This window comes from Labeo rohita, chromosome 1 (genome assembly GCF_022985175.1).
Source record: "Labeo rohita strain BAU-BD-2019 chromosome 1, IGBB_LRoh.1.0, whole genome shotgun sequence".
Lineage (NCBI taxonomy): Eukaryota > Metazoa > Chordata > Actinopteri > Cypriniformes > Cyprinidae > Labeo > Labeo rohita.
In genome coordinates, this window is record NC_066869.1 from 15,789,164 (window position 1) to 15,816,957 (window position 27,794).

Below are 27,794 nucleotides of genomic sequence, written 5' to 3' on the forward strand. Positions count from 1 at the left end.
GGTAAATGTCAATAAAATGCTTCATTTGTCTTTTATAGAGAGCAATTATTCCATTCTCATACAGAAAAAAACATGTACAGAACAAAATATGCAGCAGACATAACGGTCTCAGTTAAATTCAGTAAGGAGTAATGATTATGTTTTTTAAGTGCTTTATTTTAAATAAATAAATAACACTGCTGACTGTAAATGATGTTGTCTTTAAATTACACGAATAAAAAGTGTGCAAAAATATACAAAAAAATATTTTGTGTGTATATAAAATTGGTATCAATATACAATTCACACAAGTATGCAATGTTGGCTTGATATTTTAAATAAATAGAAAAATCACCTTTTTCTATTGCGAATTTTGTATTATTTTTCCAAACACAGCATGCTAATTTGATTGTCCTTTTTTGTACTATTACTTGTGTAGTTTATTATATGTATGTCATTTATTTTTGGGTTTTCCATATATTTTTAATATTTATTTTTGCCTGTTCTTTATGAAGTACATTACACCTTTTAGCCACTTTATGTTTACCTGTAAGAGTAAGCGCGGCCATTTGTAAATGTTATGGGTGTGGCTTCCAGTCTCATGGCGTCCGCTCATTTTCAGCTGTACAAAACAGCTCGTTTCGCTGCTTGATATTGCAAATTGGTGTGTTTTACCATATTATTTTAATGTATTACCTTAAACATGTACACACTGGTTTGTAGTGCAAATAGTTTTACCGTTTACTGCACGTTGTTATTCTTCTGATTATTTTCCGGAAGTCTCGTCCATACTTACACGTTTAAGAATAAGGCGGGTAAATTAAACTTAAGTATTGCAGTCACACCAATATCTCAAAATGTGGCAAAACTAAGCTAACTTCAATGCTTTAAAACAGAATAAACAATTTGTAATTCTCATTTTAAATAAAATGATTGACAAATGTCACGAATGAGAGAGAAAATACAAAGATGAGGTAACAGACAGAATAGAGAAGATACGGAGAATGAGGTACATTAAGAATTTCCAAGAACGCACATGAGCACTATTTTAAATTGCGTTTCTTCTATTTTCACCCCTACCCTTTGTACAACTTTCAGTACAAAAACCTTTAAATCTTATCCTTGAGATTTTTCAAAAGCATTTCTCAAACATTATTCCAGCCATTAGCCCCAAGGCTCTCGGTGTAATTGCTGAACGTGTACACCAATACTACATTAACATACAAGCGGAACACTTGACATTTACTTGGAGGAATCATACAGAGCAGTGTTTATAAAAACAACATTTATTAGTCACGTTCCAATTGACTATTCAACTGAGGGTACAGAGACAATACTGAAGACGCTAATAATGAGGGAAAGACAGCCAATCAATTTGATACAAGCAAATGGAATGTGGTACAAAAAAACCAAAAGTAGGCATAAATACAAAAACACAACTGACAGCACAGCCGTAGCACATTATATAACTAAAAGAGAGATCTAATTTACAACTCTACACCTTGTTAAAAAGGTCAAGCTACTTGAAGGCGAGGTTCAGTGCTGCAAATCCGTACAGTACATGAGTGGGACCCGTAACATCAAATGTAAGAATTGCTGTACTGAAGGTCCTCGCCAAGTGAGGTGCGACGCCGATCACAATTTGAGCTTCTTCTTGCGGCCACGTCCGTCTGGGGTCCCGTCCTGTTTGCGTTTCTGGGCCTACGTGAAAAGAGGGATAGGTCATTAAACAATTCCTTTCGCTAGCAATTGTTACAATGAAGAATACACTAGCACAAGCTCACCGAAGATGTACGAGGGCCCCTCTTCTTCTTCTCCGCTTTCTCTCGCTCCTCCAGCTCCATGTTCTCACGTTCGATAAGCGTGATCAGTGTGTTACATCTCCTCTGAAGCTCCTGTGGTTACGTAACAGTGTTAGGACATTTTTTGAATCGATGAATATTATTTGATTGCTCGTGATGTGACTTTACACTCCTTGTAAATCTTACCATGGCCGTGCGGGATTTGAGGAACCAGTCGAAGCGGAACTGAGGCGAGTTGCGTATACACTGGCGCAGCTCATCATAAACGCTCTCCTTGTCAAATCCCAGTTTGTGCAGCATGCAGATGAGAAATCGATCCTCCTCCTCTGTGTAGTTCTTCCCTTTGTTTGTGCCGTACGAGATCCTGAGCTGATGGAACGGCGCCTTATAACGACCAATCTGGAAAGAGAAAAACAAACGTTAATTCTCTGAATCAGCATTTCACTGATATACTAATATAGTTCAATATTTTGCATTAGATTTTATTTTTCAATTTCCTGTTTTCACATGAATTTTTCAAGTTTAAGTAATTTTTTTGGAGGTATTAGTATTTAGTTTATTTGCTTTTTTATACGTCCATATGGTATTAAAAAAAAAAAAAAAAAAAAAAAAAAAAAAAACCTAAACATTTTTTTTTAAACCAGAAAAATCTGCAAATTCTGAAGCCAAAGAATGATTTATTTTAGTATTTTATTTTATAATTTCTTTTTTTTTTTCCTCCTCACTTTTTTACTTCCATCTGTTTTCACTTTAAATTTTGGTTAAGTAATTAGTTTAGTAATTTTGTTGAGTGTTTTTTCCTGATTTTTTTTTTGCCTAAGATACTTATACATTTTTGTTAATTTATTAAGTTTTAGTTTGTTTTAGTATCACTGATATGCTGTTATAGTTAATATTTTGAATTCGATTTTATTCTTATATTTTCCATTTTCACTTTAAATTTTGGTTAAGTTTTAGTAATTTTGACAAGGTTTTCCTCTATTTTTAATCTGTGTTTTTTAATATGCCTATGATATTTATTCAGTTTTGTCTTATTTTTAGCCTAACTGACATGCTTTAATAGTTAATATTTTGAATTAGATCTATTTTCACTTTAAATTTTGGTTAGATTTTAATTTGAGTTTCTTCATTTTATCATTTTTTTCTTTTTTTTTTATATAAATATGCCTATGGTATTTGTTAATTTTTATTTGTTAGTCTGTTAAATTTTTGTTCTAAAATGATCACTGATACCCTGTTATAATTAATATTTTGAATTAGATTATACCTTTATATTTTCCATTTTCACTTTAAATTTTAGTTAAGATTTAGTAAATTTGTTGAGTGTTTTTTCCATTTTTATCAGTTTTTATAAATGTCTATGATATTTATACATTTTCATTTGGTAGTTTATTAAGCTTTAGTTAGTTTCCATTTTGTTTAATTTTAATCATTTTGTTTTTTTGTTTTTTTTTGTTCAATATATGCCTATGATATTTATTAATTTTTATTTGTTAGTTTATTAAGCTTTAGTTAGTTTTATGCTTTGGATGCGTTATGGCTTCATTTTTATATATTTTTGGCTTCATGGCTTTAGTTTTAGTTAACAGTATCCGTGAAATATAAACTCCAGTAAAACTATTTTACTGTGTCCTTGTTACATGTACTTACTATAGTAGTAACAGTAAATATTATGAATAATTACATGCAGCTAAGCCCTAATCAAACCTTATTCCCGAACACTATAGCAAGTACATGTTATTAATAAGTACTTAAAGACATAATTACGACGTAACAAGGACACCTTAAACAAAAAGTGCAACGTGAACCACTCATTGAGAAACCAATGACAGAACTGTCACTCACTTTAGAGTCCAGTGCTTTCTTGATGCTGATCCTCCTCTGGATTCGGGCCTCTCCTCTCTCGATCTGTGCCATGATCTTCTCAATGTCCTGCAGCTCATTGCATCGCTCCCAGAACACAGCTGCACACAAACAACACATCTCAATCACTCATACACTTCCTGTATACACTTAAGCGGTATGCTGGTGGACGGTGTATGGACATACCAGAGTATTCCATGACCTCCTCTGGTGTTTTGCCCTCAACCTCACGGGCGATGTTCTCGATGTCGTCTCTTCCCCACTTCTCATTGGCTTTGATGAACTGATTGAAGTCACGCTTGGTCCAGATAGTAAAACCCTGAGTATACAAGACATTTTGTGATGAGCCACAACATTTGAGGTCAAAACATCTGAAAGCACAACTTAGACTAGGACAAGGAGATAAATGTGAATACACTGGGATTAATTACAGTTACAAGGTGTCATGTAAATATTGAAGATATGGAAGTCGACTCCACTGGGATTTACCTGTGAAAGGAGGTTCTCCTTCTCCTCCAGCTCCTCCTCATTAAGTGGCTCAGCTTCATCGATCTTGGCCTGTTCCTCTTTCTGCATCTGGGCCGAGTTGGGCAGATCAGGGTTTCTTGGCACCTGTTAGCATAGTGACATCATGCATTAGGAACTTATTGCTTCTGAAGAGTTTTTATAATGCAATTATAAATCACTGAACTGTATGTGAGACACACCTTGTAGCCAATGGTCTTCCTGTAATACAGGATCTCTTTCTCCAGCAGCTCAAAAAGCCGAGGAGGAAAGAACTGGAAGTCTTGAACATTGGGCTGTTTGGGAGGACGTGGAGCCTGAGGGAACATGAGAAAGTCCATTAAGACAGCTCTAGGGTTTGCAATTCAAATGCTGATTACGGTCAACAGCGTAAGTGCTAATAATACCTTTGGTGCTTTGGGCTCGCTGACACGCAGGGCTTCTCTGAAGTACGCATCCACAGCGTAGTTGGCCTTGCGCTCTCTCTTGGGTGGCTCAATCCAGTTAGTGATGACCTGAGGAGGAGGGGAGTTCAGATCAGTCTATCATTGTCAACCCAACACTATAATGATAAGCACTTGTTGCCATCTGTCACGCATTACCTTTTTCTTTTCTCTGTAATCTTCACCCTCAAAGTTGTACACGCTGTTCTCTGTGTCCATGGTGAAGTTCCTCAGCGAGCTTTCTCCAAGATTGGCCAATTTTTCTTTCATCTCCATGGTCTAAAACAACCATTGGAAAAGTCATAAAGAGCATTTCTCGAAATTAACTGAATAACTCCAGTTCAGCTTTGTGATGTAATTTCCTTAGTTTAGAGGATGTACCTTCTTCTCTCCTCTCTCCAAGATGGCATCAATGTCTTCATCTGTAATTTCACTCTCCTTAGAGGCAAACACATGAGTGGCGCCATGTCGAATGATGGACAGCATCTCATCTTTGCCCAGTTTGCTCGTGTTTGGATCGACCAGCCTGCCTGTTGGGAAGCAACAGTGTTACTATATTGATAAAAAAAAAAAAATAATAATAATAATAATAATAATAATAATAATAATAATTAATATAATAACAAATAATTAAAAAAAAGAAAGTATAATATATTTTAAGAGAATATTTTAGAAATATATACATAAATATATACACACAAACACACACTCTGAAATAAATGAGAATATTAGAAAAAAAAATGTGAATCAATTTTAGAAAATATTACAATTATATTTTATAAAAGATTATATACACAGATATGAATAAATAATTTAAAAAAATTAAATAATTTTATAAATAACTAAATGATATTTTATTAAAACAGTTGCATTAATTAGAAACAAAGTATAATGTACTTTAAAATATTTTATTCAAAATATATATACATTTTATTTTATAAATATACATACATAAATATATACCCAAACACACAGTGACATGAATTAGAAAAATAAGAGAGAAGAAAAAAAAAACCTTACTATCAATTTTATAAAATATGAAAATACATTGTATAAACTATTTTATACATAAATACGATTAATTTAAAATGTTTTTATAATTAAAAAAAAAAATATATTAAAAGGCAGTTGCATTAAGTAGAAAAATAGTGACTAATAATTTTTTTAAAGTATAAAATACTTTAAAATATTATTTTATATAAAGTGTAATTCATAAATGTTATATTATGTATACACACACATGCAATGGCATGACTTAATTAAAACATTAAAAAAATGTGACTATCAATTTTACAAAATTACTACATTTATAAACTATATCCAAAGACATAGTGAGATTATAAAAATTATAAAATTAAAAAAATAATAATTCTATAAAATGTGTATTATATATACACATACAATCACATGAATTAGAAAAATTTGAAAATTAAAAAAGTAAATAATTGTATAAAATATTATAATTATATTTCATAAAATATTACACAGATAGATATATAGAAAGACTAATAATTTTATAAAATATTATAATTATTTATTTTTTAAAAATTATACTGTATAAAATGTATTTATTTATATTCGATTTTTTACAAATATGTGACCCTGAATCACAAAACCAGTCATAAGTAGCACAGGTATATTTGTAGCAAAAGCCAACAACACATTGTATGAATCAAAATTATAAATTTTTCTTTTATGCCAAAAATCATTAGGATATGAAGTAAAGATCATGTTCCATGAAGATATTTTGTAAACTTCCTACTGTAAATATATAAAAACTTAATTTTTGATTAGTAATATGCATTGCTAAGAACTTCATTTGGACAACTTTAAAGGTGATTTTCTCAATATTTTGATTTTTTTACCCTCAGATTCCAGATTTTCAAATAGTTGTATTTCAGACAGATATTGTCCTATCCTAACAAACCATACATCAATGGAAAGCTTATTAATAAAAAAAAACAACAAAAAAAAAAAACCCACACCACTTTATGGCTGGTTTTGTGGTCTAGGGTCACATATTAAAAATATTCAGAAGTTGCTTGTGTTTGTTTTACATCTTACCTTGTTGAATGACAATAGAATCCAAGCGAAGCTTCATTTCTGCACGTTCCACAATTCTTTCCTCCACTGTATTTTCCGTGATAAAACGGAACACGCGCACCTGCTTCTTTTGACCGATCCTGTGGGCACGATCCTGAACAAAGAAAATCCAATGAAAATGAATTAAGACTCTATTCTAGAAGAGGTCCGATGCTGCTTTGGAGAGAAGCACTTTTTAATAAATCAACAGTTTGGCAAATGGAGAAAAGCATATGCTACACGAGTCCAAACAAAGCAAAAACATAAAATAGACTTATAGAAAAAAAATATCAGTGTGCATATTGACCATAGCCTGAAGATCCACTTGAGGATTCCAGTCAGAGTCGTAGATGATGACGACGTCAGCAGTGGCCAGATTGATTCCGAGACCTCCTGCTCTGGTGCTCAACATGAACAGAAACTTTGAGCTGTTGGGCTCATTGTAGGCATTGATGGAGATCTGAGGAGTTGAGAAGAATCTCATTAATTTGTGCTTATTTATTACTGAGCTGTTCAGTCAGGATGGAAGCCCAATTTATAATCATGACCATGAAATCATTATCATACCTGTCGCTCCTCATGAGGAGTCTGTCCATCCAAGCGGCAGTAACCGTAGTTACGCCACATACAATAATCCTCCAGAATGTCCAGCACCCTGGTCATCTGACTGAAGATCAGCACACGGGAACCTGCAGGAAAGTTAAAAACAACATGTCAAGACAGTTCAAGACAGATTAATGTTAAAGTATGTCTGGCAGTAAAGTGTTCACCTTGCTCTTTTAGCTTCGGCAGCAGCTTGTCCAGCACCACCATCTTTCCGCTGTTGACCACCAGGTGCAGGTCAGTGGTGTATGGTGGACCAGGCTCAGCTCCATCAAACAAGTAAGGGTGGTTGCAGCATTTCCTGAGCTGCATCAGCACGTTCAGCAGACGCATTTTGTCCATCTTACCAGCAGAGTTCAGAATGTCAATGTCCTTCATCAAAATCTTAGTGTACCTAAAGAGAAATAATAATAGCTCATTATTTGTCTGTTGATTCTGATACTTGTGACTTACCAAAAAAGCCTGGTAAAACAACCTTGAAACACCCATTTAAACACTTTATTAATATTTACCATTCTCTCTGCATCTTGCTAAGCCCAATATACATCTTGATTTCCTTTTTGGGGAGGAGAGACTTTTCCACATCGGCTTTGATACGTCTCAGCAGGAATGGACGGAGTACCTGTAACATTAAGAGATTGCTTATTTACACTATATTTTTAAAGAAGTCTCTTCAGCTCACCAAGCGTGCTTTATTTGATCCAAAGTACAACAAAACAGTAAAATTGAGATATTTTTACTATTTAAATAAACTGTTTTTTATCTGAATATATGTTTAAGATGTAATTTATTCCTGTGATCAAAGCTGAATTTTTAACATCATTACTCCAGTCACATGACCCTTCATAAATCATTCTAATGTTCTGGTTTGCTGCTCCAAAAACATGTTTGTTTGTTTGTTTGTTTGTTTTTGTTTTTTTTTTCAGGTTTCTTTCAACAGTTCAGAAGAATAGCATTTATCTGAAACAGAAATCTTTTGGGAAATGATAAATGTCTTTATCAATTTTGATCCATTTAAAGCATCCTTTTCACAATATTACTGCATTTTGGATCAAATAAATGCAGGCTTGGTGAGATATATAAATAAATATATCCTAACATATTTATATATTTTGTATTTTTATTTAAAATAAATAAATATATAAAATAAATGGTTTAAACCTATGCTCAGTGATTCTACAGTTTTAATAACATTCTCAATGTTTAAAATAATTTTAAAATCTACAATTTAAAATAATATTTATTTAAAATGTAACATCTAAAAAAAATATATATATATATAAGTAAAACATTTTGCATTATTAAAAAAAAATTAAGCCACATGCTTATATTTTCCAATTCAAAATTTACATTTTAATTGCCTTTTGATTTAATAATACACTTTAACAAACACATTTATGAGATTCACCCACTGTTTCAAGCTATAAATGTCTAGACAGGAATCCGAGGAAAATGCACTCACAGTATGCAGACGTTCCACCAGTTTTGTGTCTCCCAGACAGTTATTTGTGTCAAACCAGGAATCAAAATCCTGCACAAAACGAAAAGGAAAAGACAAAACGCATTCATAACAGGTTCACCTACAAAAAAAAAAAATGGAATTTCAAAAGCTTATACGGCCTGAACAACATGCATTAATGCCCAAGTTCTTGGGAGAGTATGCAAGAAAGAAGTGGCACCTCTGAGGAGTTGAAGACATCAGGCAGGAGGAAGTTCAGCAGTGCCCAAAGCTCATGAAGGTTGTTCTGTAGTGGGGTTCCAGTCAGCAGCAATCGATTTGTGGTCTTGAACTCTCGCACAATCTCTGAAAGCTGAAAGAACACATTTTATTAGTTTACTTTCAGACTAGAGGAAACCAGGGACTCACAATCAATCAGTAACTGACTGTGGAGAGCTGGAGACGGATAAAAATGCACACCTTTGATTTCTCATTCTTAATACGGTGAGCCTCATCAATGACCAGGTATCTCCAGTTGAACTTTTTGAAGACGGCTCTCTCGATAATGAGCATCTCATAGGAGGTGACGCACACATCCCATTCGCCTGGCAGCAGTGTGTCACGGATAAAAGCCGTCTGCAAACAGAATTGAGCTATTAGATGGGCAGAACTTTGAGATAGTTTATAAGACAACTAACAATAAGTAAATGCCTACTTACTCTTTCATCTCTGTCACCGATGAGGCAGACAGCACGTAGAGAAGGAACCCAACGCTTGAACTCATTCATCCAGTTATACAGGGTGGATTTGGGCACCAAAACCATGTGAGGTCCAGGAATGTTTCTATAATGCTTCATGTAGCCCAGCAGAGAGATGGTCTGAAGAGTCTTACCAAGACCCTGATGGGACAAGAAAAGACAAGAAGTGTGAGCAAAAACCAGATTCTGGCTGCTGAGTTGAGCATAACTTTTACAGGCTTGGAATTTACAATTTAAATACAAAAATCTATAAAAGGACAATGAGTTTGTGGGTGGAGTCATACCATTTCATCAGCAAGGATCCCATTGATTCCGTTCTCATAGAGGGAAATGAGCCAGTTCAGTCCACGGACTTGGTAGTCTCTCAGTTTGCCAGTTTTCACATCTGTTAATAATAAAAATATAGGCCACAATAAGCTTTTCTTGAAATTACGAAGAGGCCATAAAACCAGATTGTATAAAACCATTGTTGTAAGTGTTTATAACAGATATTATGTGTTTTAATGTGCAACTCACAGGAAGGCGAATCATCAAAACGTGTGCAAACGCTGGTGGCCTTGCTGCTCTCATTCAGCAGCTCCTCATCCTCCTCTTGTTCAGTCCGACGATGGCGGTTACTTTATATTTAAAAAAAAAAAAAAAAAAAAAAAAAAAAAAGTGTGAACAATCAGTCAGGAAGAAGCAATTATCTGATAGACACATTAACACATGGAGCTGATGCTGTTGGAGTTATGAAGTGAACCAATAATAAATGTAAAACTTAGGACTGCATGATTTATGGAGGGGAAAAAAAAAAAAAGCTCAAAGTTTCGCTCTGCTCATTTGTAGGAATGCGTTATTTTTGAATACTAATATAATTAAATAAATTTATTTAAATAATGAAATAAAAATACAGAACAGAATTATTATTACTGACAAATTACATAATATTAATAATAAAAATTACTACTAACAAAATACAAAATTAAGTATAAGAAAAATAGCGTAATATTTTGCTGTAAAATTGTATTAAATTAAAATTCAAGTAAAATTCAGATTATTTTCTCCACAGAAAAATATTTTTTTAATATCATTTAAAAGTTGTTAATTAGCAGTATATGATTTCTATTGAGAAAACAGATGGGAAAAATACTTGTGAAACCAATTCTGCTTGAACCGTATGGACAAACTTACTCTCCAGCAGACAGCAGGTTCTGCTTCTCGTCTTTTTTAATGCGGGGACGGCCAGGCTTCATCTTCAGAGGTGAAGTTGGGGTCTTCTGGGCAGCTGGCTGGATGAAATGAGCAAACAATTCAGTCTGCTTCAGGAGGTACTCGAATCTGTTGGTCCGGTCTGTTTTCTGTTAAAACAAAACAGTAGACGTCAACAACAACACACAGCGCCATGTCTACTTACAGATCAACATTCCTGCATAACTGTAACATGCATTTATACCCAAAGTAACTTTGATTCATTTTTAACATTACCACTTTTTCTTCATATCCACCCGGCTGATCCTTTTCTTTTGCCGAGGGCGGTGACGACGACTGCGCTTCACTATCCATCGCAGTATCCGATGCTTCATCGTGACCGTTTTCTGAAGTATCATCCTTAAAGAGAAACAATGTAAATTTAGCTTGAACAGCAAGAAAAATTGATGAGACTGAGTTTCCTAATGAGAGTTTTTTTCTGTATTGTGATGTACTTCTAATCAATTATGATTTAAAAATTAAGGCAACATTTATAAATTTAAAAAAAGAAAAACACAGACAAATCGTTCACAATAAGATATGTAACGCATTTAGAAAACAGGTGAAATTTAATTGCACAATGACTTTAAAAGAAACAGTGATATTTTCATTCAAGAAGGATTTGATTGGACAATATTTTGGACACGCCCACAAGGGCACAATTACGTCATCACAACTTTTAGTTTGTTTTCTATAACCTAAAAATACATTTTAAAAGCCTACATTATATTGTAACAAGTATACTATGTTAACGATAACAAATCACCTTAAAATATCGACAAATATCGCGTTATAAAGGCTTAAACTGAACATTATTACGCAAGCGTTGCTTTTAAACGACCGTTACTGCGATTCTAGACGTTCAATCGGAACTTCACTTTCACAGCCTTATAAAGCAGTTCAGTTTAATAACGCAGTTAGTAAAAGCAGCAGACTGAATTAAAAATACGTCTAAATAACATCCAAGTACGCATTAAAAATACAAGTCTAATAAACGTCACTGAACGGTGACTTTTGTGTCATCGCATCTTTCCGATGGCGGGTAATTCCCTGTTCAGCGTCACTACAGAAACGTCACATGAAAACCAACAGAACGGAACTTTTATTCTGAATGAAAATCTACAATAAAACGACTGCAAGCCATAAAAATGTACCTGTCTGACCTATATAGCGAAACGTGGTTCATTTAAAGCAACGTTACCGTTCTTAAAGTAACAAAATATCAACACCACTGACTGTCATATTAAGTTTATTCAGACAATAACAACACATCAAACCGGCCATCTCTCTAACCCCATCCATCAATTTGCCAATCTTCCAGTGTTAAAAGTGATCAAACGCTGTTATGAGTGTGAAAATGGACGCCGATCTGCTCATCTATTCATCTGAGCCGGAACAATACATGCTAACAAAAACTTTCAGCTGCACTCTCGAGAGACGCGCGCGGATGGTTCGTCGGCGCTTCGTTTTCAGCTCCATCAGTCCGTGTTTTAAAGCCCCAGATGAACTGGGATGTGATTATGAGTGGGATATGATGGGAAAGAAGCGCTCACCTCTGCCGGACCGGCCGAGTCGAGTTGGCTCGGCTCTTCCCGCTGCTGCTGCTCCATGCTGCTTTCTGTTTGGGACATGATAGGCTAGCTAATTCCGTTGTTTCGCTATAGGCGCGAGTAATTCCGTTTAAAATAGGTCCGAAAAGCCGAAAAAGTATATAGGTTTGATTGGGAAGTTTCAAAATATTGCCCAAATAGAGCAAGCACACCACGCGTCATTCACGGCCCCCGGCTTTTCTGTTGACACTGTTCCCGCAAAACGGGCCCGGCTATAGACTATCGCGAGATTTCAGACGTGTGACGTCACTCGTACACTAAAAGGGAAACGCAAGTAAATCCGCGGGTTTATTACTACCCCTTACAGAATTTTACATTCATAAATGAAAATACCTAATTTATTAGGTTTTTATTAAGTTTATTTTATTTTCAAAAAGGCGTTCATATATATTTGAATTCCTAAAAAAACTCTAAAATTCACTTGCTTGTAAGACTTTTATAGTGTAATGCGTTTTAGTTCATTTAATAAATTTCATATATGTGACCCTGGACCACAAAACCAGTCTTAAGTCGCTGGGGTATATTTGTAGCAATAGCCAAAAATACATTGTATGGGTCAAAATGATCGATTTTTCTTTTATGCCAAAAATCATTGGAAAATTAAGTAAAGATCATGTTCCATGAAGATATTCTGTAAATTTCCTACTGTAAATATATCAAAACTTAATTTTTGATTAGTAATATACATTGCAAAGAACTTAATTTGGACAACTTTAAAGGTGATTTTCTCAATATTTTGATGTTTTTGCACCCTCAGATTCCATATACTGAAATACTTGTATCTCGGCCAAATATTGTTCTATCCTAACAAACCATACATCAATGGAACTATTTATTCAGCTTTCAGATGATGTATAAAGCTCAGTTTTGAAAAATTGACACTTATGACTGGTTTTGTGGTCCAGGGTCACATATTGTAATCATTTTATACTTATATTGTTTACAATATTTTGTTTGTCTTTATTCTTGTAAATGTTGTTACAAAATTAAAAGATAAATCAATATGTGCCACATATGTGACCCTGGACCACAAAACCAGTCTTAAAAAAAATACATTGTATGGGTCAAAATTATTGATTTGTCTTTTATGGCAAAAATCATTAGGAAATTAAGTAAAGATCATGTTCCATTAAGATATTTTGTAAAATTCCTACTGTAAATGTATGAAAACTTAATTTTTGATTAGTAATATACATTAAGAACATTATTTGAAGAACTTTAAAGGTGATTTTCTCAATATTTAGATTTTTTTGCACCCTCAGATACCTGATTTTTAAATAGTTGTATCTCGGCCAAATATTGTCCTATCCTAACAAACTATACATCAATGAAAAGCTTATTTATTCGCATTCATATGATGTATAAATCTCAAATTTGAAAAAATGACCCTTATGACTGGTTTTGTGATCCAGGGTCACATATCTTAAAAAAAAAAGATGTTTGTACATTTATAAAAAATTTTTTTGGGCATGTCCATTGTCTTTTCAAAATGTTTATTTTGGTTCATTTTTCTTACATTTACATTGCATTTAATAATTTGCCATACACTTTTATCCAAAGCAACTTAAAAATAAGAAATAGCTTTCACAGTTGCCAAATTACATATTGAATCTAATTTTGTAAACAAAAACATTTTAGGCTATTGTTTTTTTTTGTTTTTTTGTTTTTTTAAAAAGGTAAATAACTATAAAACTATATCTAAACAGTTTTAACTAGTAATAACATGAATGCAGTTTAAAGCTGTTTAATGGTTAAAACTTTGTTTGGTAGTGTGCTGATATCATATATTTATATTTTTACACATTTTCTTAATGTGCATTATTTTTTAAACATATGACAACAAACAGTACAATTCTGAAATATTTTTATTATTTAAAATAACTTTTCTGTTTGAATATAGCTTAAACTGTAGTTAATTTATTCCTGTGATCAAAGCTACATTTTCAGCATCATTACTCCAGTCTTCAGTGTCACATGGTCCTTCAGAAATTATTCTAATATGCTGATTTGCTGTTTTTTAAAATTATTATTATTATCAATATTTAAAACAGTTTTTTTTTTTTTCAAGATGTTTTGATGAATAGAAAGATCCAAAGATTTATCTGAGCATTTAGCTGAACTAAAAAGCTTTTGTAACATTATGCACTATACCATTCAAAAGCTTAGAGTCAGTATCATTTTTTATTTTTTTGGAAAGAAATGATAGAAATTAATACTTTCATTCAGCTTTAAATTAATCAAAAGTGATGATAAAATCATTTATAATGTTACAAAAGATTTGATTTCAGACAAACAATGTTCTTCTGAACTTTCTATTCATTAAAGAAACCTGAAAAAATTCTACTCAGCTGTTTTCAACATAATAATAATAATAAATGTTTTTTGAGCAACAAATCAGAATATTGTATCATGTGACTGGAGTAATGATGCTAAAAATTCAGGTTTGAAATCACAGGAATAAATTACATTTTAAAATATATTCAAATAGAAAAGAGATATTTTAAATAGTAAAAATGTTTTACTGTTTTTGCTGTACTTTGGAGCAAATAAATGCAGGCTGGGTGAGCAGAAGTGACTTTTTTTCGTTTTTTTTCTTTTAAAGAAACTTTTGATTGGTAGTGTACCATAGTATTTACATCATCATGTCAGTACTTTGAAGAATGCCATGGCAATACCATTATACTTTTTTGTTTTTAATTAATTATTTCTTCATTTCCCTCATTCTTACATCATAATACATAGCTACGACATACTTCCTAGTCCAAAAAAATGTGAACAGGATTCCTTTCCTAATGTTATTTCTGTCCTAAATTTATTTTTAATTCCAACATGCACAAACACAAAACTGGATCTTTTATAACGCATAAATACCAATATTATGGGTACAAATAGAGTCATTCCGTGGTTTTACTGCATTCATACCGCGTGCCATCTCTTTAAGCTCGCGCGTGAGGAATCTTGTGCCGTGTGTCAAGCGCGCGCGGCGTGTCGCGCAGCAGAATTAAACGAGATCATTTTTTAACACAGACACATGTTTCATTTTCAGGTAAATCTTTTCTTTCTTTACAAACTGCATGTCGGAATTGCTCCTTTCAAAGAAAAGTCTTGTAAAAAGTGGTGTGTAGAAGATTTACACGCAGATTTTGATGGGAATTTGCGGCTTTGTTTTTCGACACTACAGTTAGCGAGCTAAAATTGTTTGTGGGGCCTAACCGCCAGTTTCCTCCGGTGTTGATATTCAACAAGATGTAAAAGCTTCATGAAATCTATAATAGCCAACTGTCCTTAGCAAATACCCCCTGATTTGCGTTTTGTGTCGGCCAGATGTGTGATATTAAACCTTTGGCCTTGTTAGCATGCTAGCGAGGCCGTGCTAGTACGTCAACTGACCGGGGCAACGCAAACGCACTGGGATCACTTTTTTGATCCAAAACATTTTCCAAACATTTTTAATTTATCTCGTCACTCTTAAAACGATGTTTTCAGAGCAAACATGTTTCTGTAAGATTTTGGATTGTCTGCAGTTTTCTGTAGCTAAATGTATTAAATGTTGCTGGACTTAGCTGCTCAATATTGGAAACATGTATAAACTGTTTCTAAGAAGTGAAAAGAAGACTAATGTCCTCCAACACTGATCATATTGTTTTTTGGTGAGCACAAGTACAGTATTATACCTGTGCATGTAGCTACAGCAGCATCTTTCCCCTCTGGTTTTCACCTTCATAGATCTCCTTTATGTTTTATGACATACTGCTAATGATGTATTTAATCAATATTGCTTCTGTGTTATTTTGCAGTCTTTTGACGATGACTGCACCCTGGAGGAGGAAGGGTTGGTAGAGGAAGAAGATGAAATTGACCAGTTCAATGATGACACTTTCGGTGCAGGGGCAATCGGTATGTTTTTCTGCAATCCTTACACCTGGACTTATGAATTTATCCAACAGAGCTTACTGGATCACATTTGATTTGATTGGTTTCTAATGTCTGTAAATTGCCAATATGATTAAAACTGCTGCAAAACCTGTTGTACATGATCTACTCCATGCATTTAGGTCACTGATTGTACAGTTTGTACTTTATTAAGTAAAAGGCATTTCAGTGCAGTTGTGAAAATGTCCACATTCACATAAGTAACTTAAGTCAAATTGCATATCGAGGGGTGAGAACCAGAGGGGCGCAAGTGACATTTTGGGTTAAATGGAGATAGATATATCAAATGAAAGCTCGTGATGAGCTCTTTCTACTGGCAAAAGTATACCGCCATCCATGAGTGTACACATTTTTATTACAAACCATTGAAATCAATACAGTACAGTCAGATCAAACTTTTTTTTTTTGGTAAAATTTTTGTTTTGGCCCTCCTGTAAAGTTGGTGAAATGTCACTTACGCCTTTCTGGCTCTCACCCTTCAATATATGTTCTCAGTTTGGGCGTCTGAATAAAATGTAAGTGTTTTTTAAGTTTGCCTCCTTGAGTATAAGCTCCATGTTCTCACTTTGTCATAGTATATGAGAGTTAAAAGTCTGATGTATCAAATATGATTGAAAACATAAAATGTGCATATATTTTGTCCAAAGGTACTGTTACATTTTAAAAATGTTTTGTGAAATGGATGTTTTCATTTAAATTTTTCTAGTGTCTGTTTTAATGGTTAAATTAAAAAACATGAATAAAAAAGAATGTCTAATTAATTGAAATTGTGCAATGTACACAATTTAACAGCAATTTACTACAAGTTTAACAAATAATTATTTTTAAGGCCCTATGAAATACGTTTTTTTTTTATTATTATTACAATTTCTTTAATATATTATTTATTTTCAATTTTTTTTTTTTTTTTTTTTTTCAAATTCAGTTTTGTTTTTCCCAAATTGTATTTTCAATTAATTTTCTGGATTCCATTTAAATGGTTTTATTAAATTGTAATAATCAAAATAATTTCTAATTAATTTATTTTTATATAAAAAAAAAAAAAGATTATTATTATTTTTTTTTTTTTTTTTTAAGAAATACTATTTTAGAAATTATTTTCTGGTAAATATTCCTTAAAAAATAATGTTTTAATAATAGTTTTATTAGTAGTAGTAGTACTATTATTGCATTAAGTAATATATTTCTGTCACAAGTTTCTCCAGGTTAAACTACACTTTAATTTTGATGGGTTGCTGTAAATGTGTCTGTTAGTATATGATCTGACAGTAGCTTTGTGCATGAAATAACTCTCAGAGCAGTTACGACGGTTATGTTTTTGTGTGTTCATGTACTCCTATATTGAGGCGGCAGAGGCTGAAAACACTGCTAGTGTCACATACGCTAGTATGTGTGTAGTAAATGAAACCATGCATCTGCGCCATTAATTCGCACAGAAACACATAGGACATGCAGGATTCATATATTCAAATAGTCTTATTGCGGCTTAATATTTACAGACACTAGTCCATGTCATGTTTAGATTTAAGTGTACTGACCTACTTTTGATTTATTCTTCCCAAATTTGCCAAATTCCATGACATTCGGCGTCATATTCCATTTTTATAACCAGATTCCAAGGTTGCATTCACGGTTTCCGCATCGCAGAAATCATAGGGCCTTACTATTTAATTTCTCAGACATACTACATCTAAGTTACATCGGTGTATCAGATTGTAACATCACCTTATGTGTTTTCCTCTCTAGATGATGATTGGCAGGAGGAGCACGCCCGCCTCGCAGAGCTTGATGAGCGGGTACGAGACGGGCTGCATGGAGCAGGCGACGCCTCCTCTGTTGACCTCCCTCCAGCTGGCGGCAATGCCCACTCTTCGGCCCTCCCTCAACCCTCCTCTTCCTCCCGGCTTTACCCTGACATAAATGAACGGGGTGGTGGTGACCTGGCAGAGTCACTGACTCGCCTCATCTTGGGCTCGGATCCGGCTATCGCTGGAGTGGGCACCGCCAGCTCGGACAGATCTCGCCTTCCTCCGATGCTGTCCGGTCAGCCTCCTCAGCCTTCGGCATTAGCTGGACAGTCTTCTCTGCTGCTGAGCTACCAACAACAGCAGCAGCTCCTGCACAGAGGACCGGCTCCTCTTTCACAGGTTTGTGTGAATGTATCCCCATAATATTAAGCCATTATTGATATGATTTAGTTTGTAAATGTATTTTTAAACCTGAAGTGCCATCATCAGGGTGTGGATTGCAACAGGTAACGTTAACAAACAGATATTTTAATAGGTGTGGCATTTTGTCACATGTAAAATATGGCTGCACAGTTAATTGAAATAAAGCCAAAGCAGTCTAATTATTGAACTGCAAATATTTATTTAAAGAAATATAGACTACCAGTTAAAAGTTTTTGAACAGTAAGATTTTTAATGTTTTTTTTAAAGTCTCTTCTGCTCACCAAGCCAGCATTTCTTTGATCCAAAGTACAGCAAAACAGTACAATTTGGAAATATTTTTACTATTTAAAGTAACTGTTTTCTATTTGAATATATTTTAAAATGTAATTTATTACTTTGGTTTCAAAGCTGAATTTTTAGCATCATTACTCCAGTCACATGATCCTTTAGAAATCATTGTAATATTCTGATTTGTTGCTCAAAAACATTTATTATTATGATGATGTATAATTTTTTTCAGATTTCTTTGAAAAAAAAAAATATATGTATATGTGTATATATATATATACACTGACTTCTAACTTTTGAATGGTATAATGTTACAAAAGCGTTTTATTTCAGATAAATGCTGATCTTTGGATCTTTTTATTCATCAAAGTATCTTGACAAACATGTACTGTTTTATATGTTGATAATAATAATAATAATAATAACACTTTTTTTTTTAACAGCCAATCAGCATATTAGAATGATTTCTGAAGGATCATGTGACACTGAAGATTGGAGTAATGATGCTAAAAATTTAGCTTTTATCACATGAATAAATTACATTTTAACACATATTCAAATAGAAAGCAGTTATTTTAAATAGTAAAAATATTTCAAAATATAACTTCTTTTTGAAGTTTTAAGGAATCTACCCTCTCATGTTTGACTTCTTTATAATACAGGGCAATAAACATTTAGGAAATACAGGTTCAAATTGCGTTTTCTAACCTGTTTTATGTTTAGTCTGCCCTATATGAAACCATCTAGTGTGAACTAAGATGGATAAAATAACATTTAAACATATGTAGAAGCCTTTAGGTGAATTTGATACGTTAAAGAAAACAATGCAGATTTGTCACTGTGATGTTATTGCTCTAAATATTCTGTATAAATGACCAATATTTCCTTTTTTTTCACACCCCCCCCATAGATAAATTCTCACAGTATTTGGGAGAACAGTATGGGCTTCAGTCCTGTTAGTTCTGGACTAGTCACTCAAAAAGAGGTAAAGCACATGTGTATATAAAAAAACAAAAAAAAAAAAAGGCTTTCCCACATTTGCCTAATTGTCATTCTGTGCTGTTCTTCTGGACCTCTTGATTCACTGCTCAGGACAAAACACTAATGTCCATTATCAAAGAGGTCGGGCTTCCAAATCGGCCTCCCGCACACAGGGATGAAGGGCGAGATTTGTCCGAAAGGGTTCCGCCTCCTCGCTCCTGCTCACCTGTGATTGGAAGTCCACCTGTAAGGGCTGTACCTATTGGAACACCTCCAAAACAACCCATGAGTCAAATTCACAATCAGCATCAGCAGGTAAGATGACATCTTTTTCAATCATAGTATCGTTGTTAAAACATTTGGAATATTTACTATTTTTAAATGGTTTTGAATAAATTACATTTTAAAATCTATTCAGAACATAGGTAGTTTATATTTAAAAGAACTTTTTATCAGTCAGAGGAAACATAATTTTAATGAATCAACTGTTCAGTTAGAACGATTAGAACTTTATGCATAAACATTTTAAAGTGTACTTGAAAATTTGATCATTTCTAAATTAACCCACTGAATGTTGATGTGTACACTACTGGTCAAAAGTTTTTGAACAGTAAGATTTTTAATGTGTTTTGTGTTTTTTGTTTTTTTTTTTTTTTTTTTTTTTTTTTTTTAAGAAGTCTTTTCTGCTCACCAAGCCTGCATTTATTTATTTATTTGATCCAAAGTACAGCAAAAAGGGTAATTTTTTTTTTTTTCAAAACTTTATTATTTAAAATAGCAGTTTTTTTATGAGAATGTACATAGTTTACATGTAATTTATTCCCGTGAATTTAAAGCTGAATTTTTAGCATCACTACCAAAGTCACATGACAGAAATCATTCTAATATGCTGATTTGCTGAGCATTACTCACTATACCATTCAAAAGCCTGGAGTCAGTAGTGTTTTTTTTTTTTTTTTAATTAAATGATAGAAATTACTACTTTCATTTCACAAGGATGCTTTAAATTGATCAAAAGTGATGATAAAGACATTTATAATGTTACAAAAGATTTTATTTCAGATAAATGCTGTTCTTCTGAACTCTGTTCATCAAAGAATCCTAAAAAAAATTCTCAAACGTTTTCAGTGTAGTAATAATAATAATAAATATTTTGGAGCAGCAAATCAGAATATTAGAATGATTTCTGAAGGATCATGCAAGTGGAGTAATGATGCTGAAAATTCAGCTTTAAATTCTCATAAATAAATTACATTTTAAAATATATTCAAATAGTAAATGGTTATTTTAAATAGTAAAACTATTTCAGAATTTTACTGTTTTGCTGTACTTTGAATCAAATAAATGCAGGCTTGGTGAGCAGAAGAGACCTAGTTAAAAACATGAAAAATCTTGGTGATGCAATGATGTGCACTGAATTGAAGTGGTTCATTGACTGTATGTTTTGTTTTGTTTTTTTCTTTAGAATAATCACCCATCAGCCATTCATGTGAGAGCCTCTGTGCCACTACGCTACCCACCTCCCTTCCCTGAGCGTCTGTCCCCTAACAACCTCCTCAGCATAGCTGTGAGTCCCAGATCAGTTCAGAATCAGTCAGCTCCTACAGCCTGATGGTGGTGCTATAATACAGCAAAAAAAAGTGAACAATTTTCCAGAGTTTGGTGTCTGTTTGCTTGCTTGCTTTTGCAAGGAAAACTGGTTTGATGTCTATTTTGAATAATGTACAGTATTAAAATGACAAATAATACTAAACCCTTTTTCCTGCTCTCTCAGAACTCACCGTTGTCTCATCCTCCGTTCCCTGCTGGTGTTGGTCCTGTTCTTTCTCAGTTACAGAGAGCCCAACTTCTCAACTCTCAGGTGACTTATTGAGAGTAATAGCATACACCTTTAAGTGATTTGAGAGTTTCCCAACCCAACAAACATTCTTCAAACATCTTGTTCTACGCTCCTCAGGTTGGTCAGTTCCAGCGTGGTCCAGCTCCCCCAATATTACAGGGAGGTGTTGGGGGTTTCAGGCCGTTCTTTGGGCAGTCTGGGCCTAGAGTGGGTCCCCATGGGCCTCCTCTCGGCCACGCACCCATCCGACACAACACCACCCACCTTCACCCGCAGCACCGCAGGATGCTCAACCAGAGGATGCAGAACAGAGGCTCGGGGTAGGTACCATCAGTGCTCTTTCTGGATGAAGCTCCACTTTGAAATGCCTCATGTAAATGTTTTTGTGTTTCTTGTACACTCAGTGATCACGTCGGCGGGAGAGGTGTTGGAGACAGGAAAAACAGAGATCCCTACAGCAATCTGATGACACAAAGAGAGAAGGAATGGGTGGCGAGAATCCAGATGATGCAGCTTCAAAGCACTGATCCGTATCTGGATGACTACTATTACCAGGTAATCACTCTTTTACCCATGTGCACAAAGACATATTATTTCAAATGAAAACTTTATTAATTTTGCAACTGATATATACCTATATAAACCATACTAGCAAACAGTATTGCAGCTGAGTGTCTGCAATGTCTAGTTATTTTCTACTACTGCGCTAGCTTTTTTTATTTGAGAAAGATCATTCTAAAAAAATATTGTGTAGCGATTGCTGGTTTATGGTGGATATCAATTCTTGTTTTGCAGAATTATTATGAGAAGATGGAGAAGCGTCAGGAGCGGGACAGAGACAACAGGAAGGAGCACACCACCAAACTCATCACTCCTCAAGTGGCCAAACTGGAGCACACCTATCGGCCAGGTAACCAGATAAAAAAATAAATCTTATGGCTGGTTTCACAGTATTACAGGATTAGGCCATAATTCAGTTAGGACATAAAAGTAATTTTTGTAAACATGCCATTTATAAACATGCCTGGTGTGCATTTTGAAAGATCAGGATCAATCAGAGCAAGTTTCTGAGTGTTTTTCTGGAAGTGGAGTTCTCCTTTAAGCCTTGTCTGTGAAATTAGGGGTCAGTGCAAGCAGAGTCCAAAATTGTTAGCGATTTTAATTGTGCATTTCTATCAGGTGATGATCTGTTCAAATGATCTAATACTCTGTGATTGTGTTTGTTTCACAGTGCAGTTTGCCGGCTCGTTAGGAAAACTCACTGTCTCCAGTGTGAACAATCCAAGGAAAATGATTGATGCTGTGGTGACCACTCGCAGTGATGATGAGGTCAGTACTCTTACCCTTCCACTTCTTTTACAGACTCTTTTTATAAAACCACCAATGAGTCTGTCCTTGATATGCATTGTTTTTGTTGTTTGTTTATTTGGACCCACACTCATTTTGTTTTCCAAAAACAAAAGAAATCTCCACCAATTTGTTCTGGTCCTAGTAATACTAGTAATAGTATAAAAAGTTTTAGTAAAAATAGTAATAGTAAAAAGTCTTTCTTCATAAATAAAGGTTTTATTTAAAAGGTGCATGTTATGTAATAGTACAGTTTCTTTGTAACAATGTTCTTCTTGCTCAATTTTCAGGAAAAAAGAGAAAAGCAAGTGTGGAACAAAAGACGGCAAATCCTTTACACTGTGGAGAAGGTGAGAGTGGATAGAAGTAAAGTTTTTGTAGCCGTAATGATTTTATTCTAATTCAGGTGATCAATTAAAAATAAATAAATATATTATATTTATTTATTAATATTTATATCTAAATAAATATTAAATATTTAGATTTTTTTTGCCATGCCAGAAATTTTACTGGCCACAAAAAAATAAACAAATTTTCATTGTTTTCGCCCTATTTAACCTTGATTTCTAATAAATAAGGTTATGACACCTTTTTAGATACCAATGAATTTTCCCAGTTCCCAGTATTTTTGTATCACAGCAATTAATTATTAGCCTCACTAATATAAAAGATGAATAAACAAATATTAAAGATGAATAAACAGTCAGTAATAAAATAAGAACAAATAAACATTACAATCAATAGCACGAATAATACAACATATAAACGAATACAGTAGAACAATATGCAATATACATTAAAGGATGTACACTTCTGAATTAATTTCTTGATAATTTACTCACCGCCATGTCATCTAAGATCAAAAGAATTTTTTTTTTTTGAGGGAAAACATTCCAGGATTTTTCTCCATATAGTGGACTACAATGGGGACCAACAGGTCCAATGGGTTGAAGGTCCGAATTGCAGTTTCAATGCAGCTTCAAGCAGCTACATGATCCCAGCTGGGGGATAAGGGTCTTATCTAGCAAAACGGTCATTTTCTAAAAAAAAAAAAAAAAAAGGCAAAGGAAATTGCTTAAATGCTTGAATTGTCCTTTTTGTTAAGCCCTGAAATTAAATCAGTGTTTCAGAAAATATAATGTAATCCAATAAAACCTGTATGTTTTGTTATGCAGATGTACAGTCTACTACTAGAAGTGCAAGACTTTGAGAAGAAGTTTTTGCAGACCCCTGAGCACCAAAGAGATGCCCTGCTAGAACAGCATAAAACCCACACGCTGCAACTCTACAACTCCCTCCGGGAAAAAGAGTGGGACGACCGGTGAGTGCAACAGGAAGAGCCACATGAGTACAGGCTTGTTTGATGAGTGATGAGGCTTATACAAAGCCCAGTCCTGTATCTCTTGACTGAAATCCAAGACTGTTCTATTTTTGAATGAGCAAAAAGTGAAACATGAAGCAGTATCTAAATAGTTTTATGTTAAACAGCATAGTTTACTTTAGTCAAGAACTGTGTGAAATCACTGATCTCAGTGTCGTATACTGAAGGTTTGTGATCGTAACAAACCTCCTTTTCATCCTCTTGCAGAGTGAGCGATGAGCAGTGCTTGATGATCATGTCTGTGCGCAAGGGGAAACGCCTCATTTCCAGACTCCTCCCCTTCCTGCCACAGCCACAGGCTGCTGCTGTTGTCATGGGAATAGCCAGGAACCTTCCGGCTCTGGCCAAGAAAGACAAACAAGACCAGGTACAATCACAAACGAGTGGGTGAACTATCGAATATGGCAAGTTCTATAGATATTAGCACTAGGAAAAAGTTTTTTCTTTTCTCATTTCCATGTTCCCTCTCAGGTACTGTGTTGGTTGGTAGAGCCAGTGACTGCAGTAATCCAGTCCATGTCGAGTACTTCCCTCACCGACCTCCTCCAGGAGCTGCAGGGCAGTGAAGGACAGCTTCCCCTTGTGCTGCAAAATAAGGTATCACTCTCAAATTTTATTTTTGTAATGGCATGCGTGTCAATAGTCTCCCCATAGGCTTTTTGTTCAAACTTAACCAATGATGTTTCATATGTGTTGTGTTTGTCAGTTTGGCGTGACGTTGCTCTATCTGATTCTGAGTGAAGGAGAGAGGATGCAGAGCTCCGATCCCAACTGTCAGCTCATGGATGATAACCGCTGGTGAGCATCTGTCTGGGTATTCTACAGGTTTTCATGTGTGAAAGTGGCTAGTGTTGCAGTATTTCATCATGATTTGTTTCTCATGTCTTATAACATTTTGTCCTGTTGTTCTTAGCAATCTTTTCTTATCGTTTCCAGGACTGAGTTGGTGTTCTCTGTGACGCGGGAGCTTTTGAAGGTCCCGTCCTCTGCGCTCTCATCTCCGCTGTTCACTCCCCCAAACCTAGTGTCACTGTTCTCTCGATATGTGGACCGGCAGAGACTCGAGCTCTTGCAGGAGAAGCTACAGTGAGTTTGTCCACTAAAAAAACAGACAAGCTCAAGTTTTAAACTGGATATAAGACTATAGGTCTGATCCATATTAAAGGAGAAGTCAACTTCCAGAACAAAGATTCACATATAATGTACTCACCCCCTTGTCATCCAAGATGTTCATGTCTTTCTTTCTTTCTTCAGTCGTAAAGAAATTTCAGCATTTTTCTCCTTATAATGGACTGATATGGATTTTGAACTTTCAAAATGCAGTTTAAATGCAGCTTCAAACGATCCCAACTGCGGTTGTAAACAAGTCCAGCTGAGGAAGAAGGGTCTTATCTAGAGAAACGATTGGTTATTTTCATTAAAAAAATACAATTTAAATAATTTTTAATCTCAAACGCTCATCTTGTCTTTCTCTCCCTGAACTCTGTGTATTCTGACTCAAGACAGTTAGGGTATGTCGAAAAACTCCAATTGTATTTTCTCCCTCAACTTCAAAAATCGTTTCAAAATCATCCTACATCGCTGCAGAAGTACCGACCCAGTCTTTGCAAAGTGAACATGCAAAGATGATCAAACACCCTTAACAAAAAAGGTAAAACAGCGATATAGGACGATTTCGAAGTTGAGGGAGAACATGAGATGGGAATTTTTTGACATACCATAACTGTCATGAACCGGAAAAAAACTGTCCAGGCAGAGTAAGACAAGATGAGCGTTTGACATTTAAAAAGTATATAAATTGTATTATTTTTATGAAAATAACTGATTGTATTTTTTTTTTTTTTTTTTTTTTTTTTTTTTACATGTACACAAAAAAAAAAAAAATCAATTTTACTAAACACAAACTGTCATATCATCATTTATATATTTGTATGTAAAAATTGCACTTCTGTTATAGGACCATGTAACATTTATATGCATATGAGATTTGTTTATATATTTAATATATGCATGCATGAACTTTTTATTAAAGTATTTTTGCAAATACAATACCAGTCAAAAGTTTTTGAACAGTAAGATTTAAAAAAAATTAAGAAGTGCACCAAGCCTGCATTTATTTTATCCAGAGTACAGCAAAAACAGCAAAACATTGAAATATTTTTGCCATTTAAAATAACTGTTTTCTATTTGAATGTTTTAAAATATATATATTTTTAATAATAATAAATAAAAAAATAATAAATTTCATATATATAATTTTTTATTTATTTTTTTTAAGCTGAATTTTTAGCATCATCAGAAATCATTTTAATTACAAGCTTTTGAATGAGCAGAAAAGACTTTTTTTTAAAAAAAAAAAAAAAAAAAAACACTTAAAATCTTAAAAAAGCAAAAACTCAAAAACTTTTGACTGGTAGTGTATATAAGCACAAATTTAGTCCATAGTGTTTTATAATGTTTGGCTTTTGTGTTCAGTGTAAGAGTTGATCAGATGAAGGAAATGTCATTTCAGCCTTTCATTTAGAATGACTTGTGTTTTTTTTTTTTTTTTTTTTGCAGGATCACAGCCCTGTCCAGGTAGAAGTGACTTCAAACATGGCAGTTGTTGAGAGACTGACTGTTAATGTGTTTGTGAATGAGCAGTTTTATGTGTGATATGTTTTGGAGGTTGAGGCCCGGTCACTTTTCCTTTCTCGTTATAAGAGTCACAATAGATAAGAATAATGTTTAAATGGTAATAAACTGTTGTCTATAGGTTTGTCAATAAAGGCGATCAGGTATGTATTTTAGCTTCCATTAGGGTCAGCTCTTGAGCAGAGGAGCCAGGTAAAGGGAGCTCGGCGTGAGGCGACGTTTCCCTGTGACAACATCCGACCTTATTTATAGACACATAGATTTGAGGAGAATTTTTGCTGTACATTAATATCTTAATTTTTCTTATACACTGCAGCTTGATGTATGTTTGCAAAAGAGTGACTGTGCAAGTGTGTCTGTGAGTTTAAATGAAGGTTTAAACAAAGGTATTCTTCATTTTTAAATATCTTGACATGATGCCTGTGATAAACATGAAATTAAAACTTTCTATTATACAAAGATTGGTTGTACTGTTTTGGTCTTAAAATCCACACAATCACCATAAAGTCATGTCAGTAATGTCATATCATTATCTTTTCCCTTGAAGTGACACTTTCTTAATACTTATTTTTTTATTTGTCGGCCTGGAGGTCTTCATTTCTTAATGCAGAATAAACTTTTTCTCTGTAACTGCTTGAGAGAACAACTATCGTCTCACACAAACTGACAAGCAGCTGATTCCCTTCAAGGTCATAAATGTTTTGCGTAGACCTTGAGTGTGTTTCTATACAGACGGAGTCAGCGCTTTGACAAAGACACAACTAAGATTATTACACCATCTCTGCTCATGCTCTTGACAGCTTTCATCTGCTGCTTGGTTTGAAGAAACAGTTTGGCCTATCACATGAAATAGACCAGAACAAAATATGCAGTATACATCTGCAAGTATTACTGTGGGGAAAATGCA

General features: G+C 34.1%; 2 protein-coding genes across 2 annotated transcripts; one reads left to right on the forward strand and one right to left on the reverse strand.

Moving 5' to 3' along the window:
• Positions 1-1,247: 1,247 nt before the first annotated feature.
• smarca5 (SWI/SNF related, matrix associated, actin dependent regulator of chromatin, subfamily a, member 5) lies at positions 1,248-12,523 on the reverse strand. The gene is made up of 24 exons (XM_051118202.1): positions 12,256-12,523; positions 10,940-11,062; positions 10,646-10,812; positions 9,989-10,089; positions 9,757-9,857; positions 9,434-9,613; positions 9,195-9,350; positions 8,956-9,087; positions 8,739-8,807; positions 7,789-7,898; positions 7,444-7,670; positions 7,241-7,362; positions 6,981-7,133; positions 6,656-6,788; positions 4,973-5,121; positions 4,751-4,870; positions 4,556-4,663; positions 4,352-4,465; positions 4,134-4,256; positions 3,831-3,963; positions 3,627-3,745; positions 1,968-2,180; positions 1,764-1,874; positions 1,248-1,680 (listed from the first exon to the last, which is right to left on the reverse strand). Exons 1-24 carry the CDS (start codon positions 12,331-12,333, stop codon positions 1,615-1,617), a joined length of 3,108 nt encoding a protein of 1,035 aa, XP_050974159.1. The 5' UTR covers positions 12,334-12,523; the 3' UTR covers positions 1,248-1,614.
• Positions 12,524-15,200: 2,677 nt separating this feature from the next.
• Positions 15,201-27,348, forward strand: patl1 (PAT1 homolog 1, processing body mRNA decay factor). Its single transcript, XM_051118117.1, has 18 exons — positions 15,201-15,358; positions 16,110-16,209; positions 17,992-18,392; positions 19,615-19,689; positions 19,797-20,000; positions 21,151-21,252; positions 21,460-21,546; positions 21,643-21,845; positions 21,930-22,080; positions 22,321-22,435; positions 22,757-22,854; positions 23,163-23,222; positions 24,048-24,193; positions 24,461-24,620; positions 24,725-24,850; positions 24,960-25,051; positions 25,190-25,339; positions 26,813-27,348. Exons 1-18 carry the CDS (start codon positions 15,344-15,346, stop codon positions 26,832-26,834), a joined length of 2,307 nt encoding a protein of 768 aa, XP_050974074.1. The 5' UTR covers positions 15,201-15,343; the 3' UTR covers positions 26,835-27,348.
• The last annotated feature ends 446 nt before the right edge of the window (positions 27,349-27,794 follow it).